This window comes from Puntigrus tetrazona, unplaced genomic scaffold (genome assembly GCF_018831695.1).
Source record: "Puntigrus tetrazona isolate hp1 unplaced genomic scaffold, ASM1883169v1 S000000788, whole genome shotgun sequence".
NCBI lineage: Eukaryota > Metazoa > Chordata > Actinopteri > Cypriniformes > Cyprinidae > Puntigrus > Puntigrus tetrazona.
In genome coordinates, this window is record NW_025048392.1 from 1 (window position 1) to 10,093 (window position 10,093).

The 10,093-nt window shown below is 37.1% G+C and overlaps 2 protein-coding genes across 2 annotated transcripts; one reads left to right on the forward strand and one right to left on the reverse strand.

The window, feature by feature from the left end:
- The first annotated feature begins 55 nt into the window (after positions 1 to 55).
- Positions 56 to 4,921, forward strand: LOC122335469 (zinc finger BED domain-containing protein 4-like). Its single transcript, XM_043233353.1, has one exon. It carries the CDS (start codon positions 416 to 418, stop codon positions 4,181 to 4,183), a length of 3,768 nt encoding a protein of 1,255 aa, XP_043089288.1. The 5' UTR covers positions 56 to 415; the 3' UTR covers positions 4,184 to 4,921.
- Positions 4,922 to 5,297: 376 nt separating this feature from the next.
- On the reverse strand, positions 5,298 to 9,717 carry LOC122335470 (dol-P-Man:Man(7)GlcNAc(2)-PP-Dol alpha-1,6-mannosyltransferase-like). The gene is made up of 9 exons (XM_043233354.1): positions 9,523 to 9,717; positions 9,080 to 9,212; positions 8,810 to 8,983; positions 8,376 to 8,570; positions 8,116 to 8,219; positions 7,211 to 7,434; positions 5,994 to 6,163; positions 5,832 to 5,907; positions 5,298 to 5,751 (listed from the first exon to the last, which is right to left on the reverse strand). Exons 1-9 carry the CDS (start codon positions 9,679 to 9,681, stop codon positions 5,514 to 5,516), a joined length of 1,473 nt encoding a protein of 490 aa, XP_043089289.1. The 5' UTR covers positions 9,682 to 9,717; the 3' UTR covers positions 5,298 to 5,513.
- Positions 9,718 to 10,093: the final 376 nt, after the last annotated feature.

Below are 10,093 nucleotides of genomic sequence, written 5' to 3' on the forward strand. Positions count from 1 at the left end.
ATAATAATAATAATAGTAGTAATAATAATAATATAATTTCTCAGTATATACTAATTACTAACTCGGAGTTGAAAAAAAAGTTTTTCTTAGAAAACTACTTATAAACATTGGATCTGAGTTATGCTTTATTGCAACATCCAGTTGCTATAAACATCCTTAAACTGCTAATTGTATTTTTAATTGTCTTAATATTCTTCTATCTCCCATCTAATTTTTCAGGTTCTACAAATGAACACAAGTGATTTACACTATCCTAAATGGAGGTCAACATATCTGTTGCATCTGCACTCAGATAAAACATGTTAAAGTAAACATCTGGATGGAAGAGAGAGCCACACCCATGACACTTGAACACTTACAAAGCTGCTTTGAATAGAGAAGGTTTTCTTTCCCTGCAGAATTTTTTTCTGCGATAATGGACGGAGAGGACGGCCTCTCACAGAAGACTGAGGATACAAGCCACGAGCATAATGGCTCCAAAGATAACAAGAGAATAGAGGCCAAAGGAACCTGTTTAAAAATAGAAGGAAAAGATGGTTATGTGTTTAAATCATACAGAATTACTCCACAAGAGGTTTTGGAAGCAGAACCCCACACTTGTCCCTCTGAGACCGTAACAAAAGATTCCTCTGTGGTGTCTTTGTCATTTGAGGGCACAGAGGAAGATGGATCTTCTGAGGTCGATGGACTTTTAGCAGAGGATTCAACAGCAGAAAGTTGTGAAAAGCATGACTCTCAGACATCTCCATCTATTTCAAATAAGAGCCAGAACATTGAAATAAATAATTCAGAAATTGAAACAAGTGTATGTATCAAAGCAGAACCAAATGAAACGGGTGAAATTGCTCAGGATGATGAAAAGTTATCATTTGATGGGGCCTTCGGCCCCTTTGCCACCAGAGGTTATGATGATGATTATGGTAGTTTGTTCAGTGGGTACTCAAGTACTCTGTATGATGTTGCAATGGATGCTGTCACACAAAGCCTTCTATCATCCATAAGAAGTCCCCTTAACCCTAGAAAAAAATCCCCTGCTTGGAACCATTTTTTCATATCACCACGTGATAGTACCAAAGCAATCTGTATGTACTGTATGAAAGAGTTCAGCCGGGGAAAAAATGAGAAAGATCTCAGTACTAGTTGTTTAATGAGGCATGTGCGAAGGGCTCACCCAACTGTTCTTCTGCAAGACAGTGACTCAGTAAATAATTTGTCCAATAATTCATCTTTAATACCTCCCAATTTATCACCAAACAATGGAGACTTGTCTGTATGCATCAAGCCCCCTACAGACAACCTTAATCCACTGTCCTCCATTCTAGCTGAGGCCACAGACGTAGTGTCCAAAGACTCTTTACAAAAGGTCAAACCAAAATCAGAAAAGAGCATCAAAAGTGACTCTTGTGTGGTTCCATCCCCACATTCCTTAAACAACCATAATGATGATGCCGCCACAGACTTGGGGAGTGAATGCCCTGGATCAGCCCCTAAGAGTTCAAGTTCACGGCGGCGCTCAGCAGTATGGAAACACTTTTATTTATCCCCTGCTGACAGCTCGAAAGCAGTGTGTATTCACTGCATGAATGAATTCAGTCGTGGCAAAAATGGGAAAGACTTGGGAACGAGCTGCCTTATTCGCCACATGTGGCGGGCCCATCGAGACATAGTCATTGAAGAAAATGGACAGGGCTCAAGCATTCCTCCGCCTTACACCACTCCACCAACATTTCTCTCACGCACACAAGACTCCACAGAGGTCAAAAAGGAATTCCTCTGTACCTCACATCGCTCTGATGCCATATCAGATGAAGTGCCCATTGATGACAGTGAGCACATGCCTCTTGAGGATGAAGCAAATGATGCTACATATCAATCTGGACAAGAATCCTTACTTGATGCATCTTTTAGACTGAAAGGGGAAAATATACCTCTGTCATCCTCGCCAGAGGAACACATTGAGGGGCACAGCATATCCCAAGATCACAGCTCAGTTTTTCAACAAAACAAAAAAATAATGAAACGGGTGAAATCAGAAGTATGGCATCATTTCATTGTCTCTCCTGTTGACCAACTCAAAGCTTTGTGTCGGTATTGTCCCTGTGTTATAAGCCGTGGTAAACGAGGGGACTTTGGCACAAGCTGTCTAATGAGACATTTAATGCGACGGCATCCTGATGTTCTCAAAACCCAAAAAAGCACAAATGACAAAGTTTCCTCACCTCAGTCTCCCCATTGTTCTCCTGCTGCAGAGGACGACATGACAACAAATGCAACAGACAGCCCTGCTGCTGAAAACAAACACCACACCCTGCCTGTTTTCAGCAAAAAGACTTCAAAGCTATGGAATCACTTTTCTATTTCCACTGCAGACCCAACAAAGGTGGTCTGTTTGCACTGTAGCCGCACAATTAGCAGAGGCAAAAAGACAACCAATTTAGGCACTAGTTGCTTATTTAGGCACATGCAGAGATTTCACGGGCATGTGCTTGAAAATAATAGTAATATCTCAGGTGATGTGTCATCTGCTGAAATTCAAGTTAAGCATGAGCTCATGGACATTTCTACTTATGAGGAGAATTCAGAGAAGTTCACTGAATGCCACCCAGCTGCCAAAAAAATCACCAAACTCATTGCTGAAATGCTTGCACTGGATCTTCAGCCATCAACTGTAGTGGAAAATGTTGGCCTGAACCGACTACTGGAATACCTCCAGCCACAGTATTCTCTACCTTCCTCATCCTACTTTACCAGCACTGCAATCCCAGAAATGTATGGAAGTGTGAAAGAAGTAGTTCTGACCCACCTCAAGGAGGCTGAAGGTGGAATCATTCATTTCACGACAAGTGTTTGGGTGAGCAGCCAAACTCAAGAGTACTTGATTCTTACAGCCCACTGGGTAACATTTGAGTCTCAAGTTCTGCCTCAGGGGCAAGATTTCCACTGCTCAGCCCTCCTTGGTGTTTCTTCAATTGACTGTGACTACAATGTAATGAACATACAGAAACAGCTTGAATATCTTTGGGACACCTGGATTGGTTCCTCAGGCCTTAAAATTGGATTTACTGTAACGGATAATCAAACTATTGGAAGCATGCTAGAAAGCAGTGATCACACCACCATGCAGTGTTTTGTTCATAGCATAGACCTCATTGTTAACGAAGCCATAAAAAGTCAGAGAATGGTTCAGAACTTGCTTAGTATTGCTCGGAAAATTTGCGAGAGAGTGCATCGTTCTGCTAAAGCAAAGGAGAAGTTGGCAGAGCTGCAAAAAACTTATCAGTTACCTGAAAACCAGCTGGTTCAGGATGTTCCCTCTAAGTGGAAAACATCATATTTTATGCTTGAGCGATTAGTAGAGCAAAAAAAAGCCATCGATGAGATGTCAATAGAGTGCAGTTTCAGGGAACTGATAAGCTGTGACCAGTGGGAAGTCATGCAGTCAGTCTGCAATGCTCTTAAGCCTTTCGAGGTAGCCTGCAGGGAGATGAGCAATCGCACAGCAACACTAGGTCAGGTCATTCCACTCATTCACATACTGAACCGAAAAATAGATATGCTTTTTGATGAGACCATGGGTATTGATAATATGCTCAAGTCTTTAAAGGAAGCAATGGTGACTAAAATGTCCCCTACACTTCATGACCCAAGGTACATATGGGCAACCATGTTGGATCCGAGGTATAAGACCTCCCTTTTTACTGAGGAAGAAGCAGAGCAGTGTAAGCATGACCTCATACAAGAGCTTGAGGTGTCTGTATCTAATTCTGTGGAGACTAAACCACCACTGTCAAATGGATGCAGTGAAATACCAGCTTCATCAAACAGCCTGGCCTCAAACAAAGAAAACCTATGGGCTCTTATGGATGACATTAGACAGAAAATCAAGCAGGAGGAGAGACCAAAATCATTGGAGCTTGCAGTGCTGGAGTATTTGGAGGAAGACATTCTTGACCAGAGTTGTGATCCTCTGGATTATTGGAACCTAAAGAAGTTACTGTGGCCTGAACTTGCCAAAGTAGCTGTACGCTATGTGGGTTGTCCACCCAGCATTGTACCAGCAGACACACTTTTTAGCACATCAAGTGTCAACTGTGCCCTGAATCAGTCCCGGCCATTGCTAGAAAACCTTGAAGGACTTCTTTTTTTAAAGGTCAACCTTCCTTTGATATATTTTCAGTACTGATGATTGCGTATTTATATTTGCAAGGCTGTTTCTTAGATTATGAACTTCAACCTAGGACCACTCAAGTAACTTTTCTGAGAAGGCCTAACTAAACAATTCATTTTACTGAGGTTCATGTTCTTCAATACACAAAGCATTTGGATATTTAATTGAATGAAAGATTGATTGAGTACTACTGTTAAGTACACTTGATAACTGGAGTCTTATTCCTGGTGAAAAGTGTTTTCAGGGAGGGAGGGTTAGCTAGCTATATGGGTAGTTATTGTTTGTTGCTGTATTTTGATTCCTTTTATAAAATTTATTGTATCTTTGTCTTCTCTCTCCTTGTGCCTTATACAAACTACTTCAGGTCAACATGCTGTAAATATTAACTGATGTGCAAAGCAAGTCATAGTCTTCTGATTTAAATGATTTTATAAAATTGAAACTACATGCTGAATACTGTTTTTATATAAATACATGGCCCAAAATAAATGCTGTGACTGAGAGATGTTTTAAATGTATTTTATTTAATTGTGATTTTTGTGGTAAATGGTACTGTTAGAATTAGTTCTTTTTTTCTTTTTGCTGATTTTGTTTGTAGCTATTAAAATGTACATAATGCTGTACTTTCAGGTTAATTTTTTGTGAAGCACAAATGTTTTTTTTTTTTTTATCTAAGGGTTTAAATTATGAGACATTAAGGAAATGTACTGTACATTTTATAAATTTCCAAAATATAATTTGACAGAGGAATAATTGAGACTGGAACCTTTTTTTCTTTTTGTGGTAATTTGTAAATAAAACTTTACAAATTAAAAACCATGTTGCTTTTAAATTTAATGTTTCAAACCTTGGTCTTCCGAATGTCTTTAATTATTGTCACCTTATGCATTATTCTTATGCATAGTATTCAAATTTGGATTATCTTGCTAAATCTATATTAAATTCTAATACAAACTGGGGAAAAGAGGCTTAGGTATTACTAAAGCTAGTTGTGTACAAAGGACATACTATAGTTGCTATAAGAGTAATGGTAGTTGATGTTTTGCTGAACTTATACAGTATACTGATTGCAATTCTGGGGGAAAAAATGTGATGTGTAGGCCATGTTCTGCAGTCAGAGATGTTTAGGTGACCTTCCATAGCACATTTAATAGCAATAACATGTTTCAATTGATTACAAAAGGAAGCAGTGAGCAAATGACCAAGCTACTGAAACACCTTAACTAAGGACATCTACCCTCCCAGTAAAACAGACCATTAAAATTATTCAGAGAACCACTACGTAAACATTTATTTGTATCCGTCTTTGCATATGAAATATTTTTATTATAACAATTTCAGTTTACTATCTGTGTTCATTATTTGAGTGTCTTGCTAGCAGCACAAGCTTATTGTTTAGCTTGATTTTGATAGGTGGAAATTGGGACATCTCAAACACAAGATTTTGGTATCCTGAGAAAACGACCAAAGGTTTGTGAGAGTCTTTGAGCAGCGATATCTTAGTTGCATTTGCTTCCATTAACAGGTGTGAATACGTTTTCATGACTGCATCTTCAAAAGTCAAATTCTCCTTCTTGTCATATCTAGAAAGTTAAAAGAAAAACATTCAGGTAAATCAGCAATGTTGCACATGTATAGCACTGCCTTTGATAAGTGAACACACCTCCATTTACTATTTAGCTCCAGAAAACGTGAGACTCCCGTCTGTGCAGCAAGTACATCAATGTGCAATGACACATCTGTGTAAGAAGTATGAAATGCAATCAGATTGCTTTCATTTTTCAATAATAATTCAATGCTAAACAAGCAATACAAATCAATATACCTGCTGTTGCTGGAATTATTCTATGTATCTCCTGCATTGCTTTGCCTCCTGGGTAGTTGTGATGGGAAACGTAAAGAGAAATACTTGTGTATATTCCATTGAGCATCAAATGTCCTACCATAGCTATGGAGCCAATTTTATACATCCATGACTTGTGGTAATTCTTCAAACTGTAACAAAAAAGAAGACAAAAGTAAAACTATAATATCTATAATCTATAACTATGATATAATAAGTATGGAAGAAATATTAATACCACCTGTTCCATACCAAAACAGAGGGTATAGTATGCAAATTTTAACATTTAATTCAGCTTTAATCTGCTGATAAGTCTGTTTGAATATATCACATTTGTTTTTTAGCTCAGTGGACAAGGAAAGAAACAGACTTGCACCAATGGGTCACTGTGAACACAGCTGTTTTTGACCAAGTAAAAATAGTGCTGTTTGAGTGATTTTTACAAATGGATTTCACAAACACCAAATGGGCATTCAATCTTCCCTTTAAACAAAATGTTGTAGTCAACTAGTGTAAAAATTATATGAAACATATCGATCATTTACAGGATTTTGAATTATTCTGATTATATATTACTAAAGTGCATGAAAATAATCTGTGGGTATGCAGGACCAGTTAGAGTAAAATGAATAGCCATATATATTATATGAAAATTTTAGCCGGCATCACTAGGGGTTGTGTTAACTGAAACTGCCCATAATTTACAGGAACCACTGACAAATACTAATATTAACTAATATTAATATTAAATTAACAAGGTTCATGGTTATTTGTTTCAGATTGTTTTACTTTAAAAATATTTACCTTGTAAAATCAATTTAAATCAAAATATAAGTCTGCATTTACATTTAAGTCTGCATTTATTTTGATCAGATTGTCCTATAACTAACAGTGTAATCAAAGTGTAATAAGTGATTTGTTGAGCAGTGTATGTTGTGTCAATAAGAATTTCTGAAATCATTTTTGAAATCATGTTACTGATAGACTTGCCCTGCTAATAGATAGATGGATAGATATCCCAATCAGGTCCCAGATGGATAAAATAAAATCCTATCATACATTTTTCTCATTCACAATTTTGTTTCGCTCTGAAATACACCAATTCATGTAAGTAAAATGGGTTTCATGCAAGCAAATTCAATACAGCTACCAAATAATTATCAAAATACCAAATAATTATCAAAATATCTTTAACTTACATAAAGGAACAGCCGCAGGCAGCAATCATATTGAGCACAGGAAAGGTGTAGATGATGAAACGGAGCTCCTTGTGGGGCAGAAAGGAGTATAGCAGAATGAAGCCTATAGTTACAATGAGCAGTTTTCTTGTTCGTCTATCCATCAGGCCAAGTGGAATAAATAGTATTGTGCTGCCAAGACCTCGAGGGAGAGCAGAGTAGAAGTACCACAGAAATGGGGAAGTTTGAGGCACGAAAAAAGTCAAGGAAAGATAATATTTTGACAGGAGATTTAATCATGCAAGATTGCATTTTTTGTGATAACAGTACTTACTATTGTTTTAGTTGGTCCATAGTTAAAAGAAAAATCTGTCATCATTTACTCAATCTCATGTTGCATAAAATCTGTAGTTCTTTCTTCTTTGGAATACAATAGTTTACTGGTCAGTGTTTAAGCATCAAAAGGAATGCAGAAGCAGAGTACAAGTTTGTCTTCCACATTCAGCTGTTAAAACCTTAGCTATTTCATTGAGAGCCACTGAGCCTGAAACACTGAGTAATTGTTACAGTAAAAGACAAGAAAAAAGTATTTTGTTTAAATGCACTGTTAGCACTTAACTAGCACGTACATGCAATAAGCAGCTTTCTCAATTATTTTCACTATTTCTGTTATCCCATACAAATGCACTCTCCTCACAAACCTAGTAGTTAACTTTACAATAATTGTTTTTGGTAAATTTTAAATCCTGAAATCTCTAGTGCTCGTTTTTTGTAAATGAAAAAAGAGCAACTAGTCTGTTTTTTTTGCTTTTGTGCTCCACAGAAATAATAAGGGCTTGGATTATCATGAGACACATTGCACTTTATTTAAACTAAACTATTGCTTTAAATTACTAGCATTTTAAAATAATTTTGTGAAAGGATATTCCCCAGTTGGCACTTTTATTCAACACAGTGTTGTACCATAGTACCTGACCCTCAGGCCAGAGCAGCTTATTCCAGAAAACTGTGTCAACCATGACAGTGAGACCTACAAAAGACAGCAAACATACTTCAGTCTGTGAAGATCTTTGTCTGTGCATGATGAGAAACAAAAACAAAAAAGCAAAACATATGAACAAATGAAAAACATTTGTCTATAACTTTAAACAATTATAGTATATGCTAATTTTTGTGCATCACTGACCCAAAGATAAAACACCAGCAGGTACGGCATGGTAAATCAACTGTAGAAAATGAAGTTTCCTGCTCAGGAGTGACATCAACAACATCAAGCCAAAGAAGAGACACAATTCAGAGCGAAACACAATAATAGCCAAAGCGGAAAGCCAAATGAAGGCACCGTGTCTCTGGCCCAACCAAGATGTGAATGCCAGCAAAACTATTCAATAAAACACAATTTGACACAATTTAAGTTAGACAAAACAACATACTACTAGATTACTAGACCAAGATGCAATTACAAACTGACATTTTTATAAATGTGATCTATAAAGCAAGTCAGCAAGTCAAGTTGCTTTAGCCTTGTTTTCAAAGCCAAAACAACAAAATGTTTAATATAAAACTAAATATTGCTCCAAAATACTTTGTACAATACTTTGTACTTTACATAGTCTGTACCTAAAGGCAAAGCAAACACATTTGGGAGGGTTCTGGTACTGTAAAACATCAGATGAAACTGTGTGATGCAGATAAAGCAAAACAGACTGGCCACCATTGACCCAAACCGCCTGCGGACCTCTCTTTGCATATGCCATAGTGACAGAATCACACAGAGTCCAAGAACTCCTCTCACTGTGGAACAAAGAAGAACATAAAGCAGATGAAACTGAAATGAATAAACTGGGTTTAAAGTAGGTCAAAAGCTACATGTTGTGATCTCAAACATACCAAGGATCTGAGTGTAAAACTTTGGTATTTGAAAGAGGGCAAGCACACAAATCACTGGTGCACTGAGTGCGGATATGAACAGGGGTCCAAGAAAGGTACGTGGAACCACACCAGGAAACTCATGATGGTCATACTGGAGGAACAGTAATAACAAGGAGTAAAGTCTTCATGCGGCTCTAGTTGTTTCAATGCTACACGACACTAAAGCACCATAGCACTACAACAGAGTGCTGCAACAGTTTTAGTTCACCATTTCCGAGTTTAGACGTCACAGCTGCAGCATTCTTAGCAAATTTAATCAAAGATCACAAGCTTAGGTTTAACACACTAAAACACAGGATTAGCATTGAGAACACGTTATACTTTAAACAATTAAACGCGGTGTTTTAAGGTTAAATATGATTTAAAAAATAACAACAATCGTTTTGGAGATTAGCACTTACCTTTTCAAAATCAAATCTGTGATACAGAACATCATGAATTGCTTGTAAGTTAAAACTTTCCTCAACTTTGGTGTAAGGACAGATAAACAAATGTATAAATACAATACAAATTATTAAAAATAAAAGAGGACGCTCGTTTACAGCTTCCTTTTGAGCCATAATAGCGCGCTGTACCAGTAGTACTGTCCCAGCGCATGCGCAAAGTCCAAACTAAAAAAACAAATGGGTAGAACGGAAATTGACAGAAAAGCAAGCTATGACAGGGGCGGTGCTTGGCGCCACGAACGCTTTCTGAGAATTATCCGGTATGGTGTATCTAAAGATTTATCTTGTTTTTCCCCTTCACTTTTGTCATTTTTAAAAACTGCGAGACAACAGCTTAATTTTTCTGGTAGAGTAAAAAAAAAAAGTATCTTTAACTTTTGGCTTCAAAGAGACCTTTCACTTTATGTGAGGGTACTTTTGTCCAAAGCAGAAATATTATCTTGCTTTATATCTTTATATATCCTTCTCTTTCTCTATTCGTTATTGACTCTACCGCTAAAAGAATTAATAAAATGTTTCTAGACTT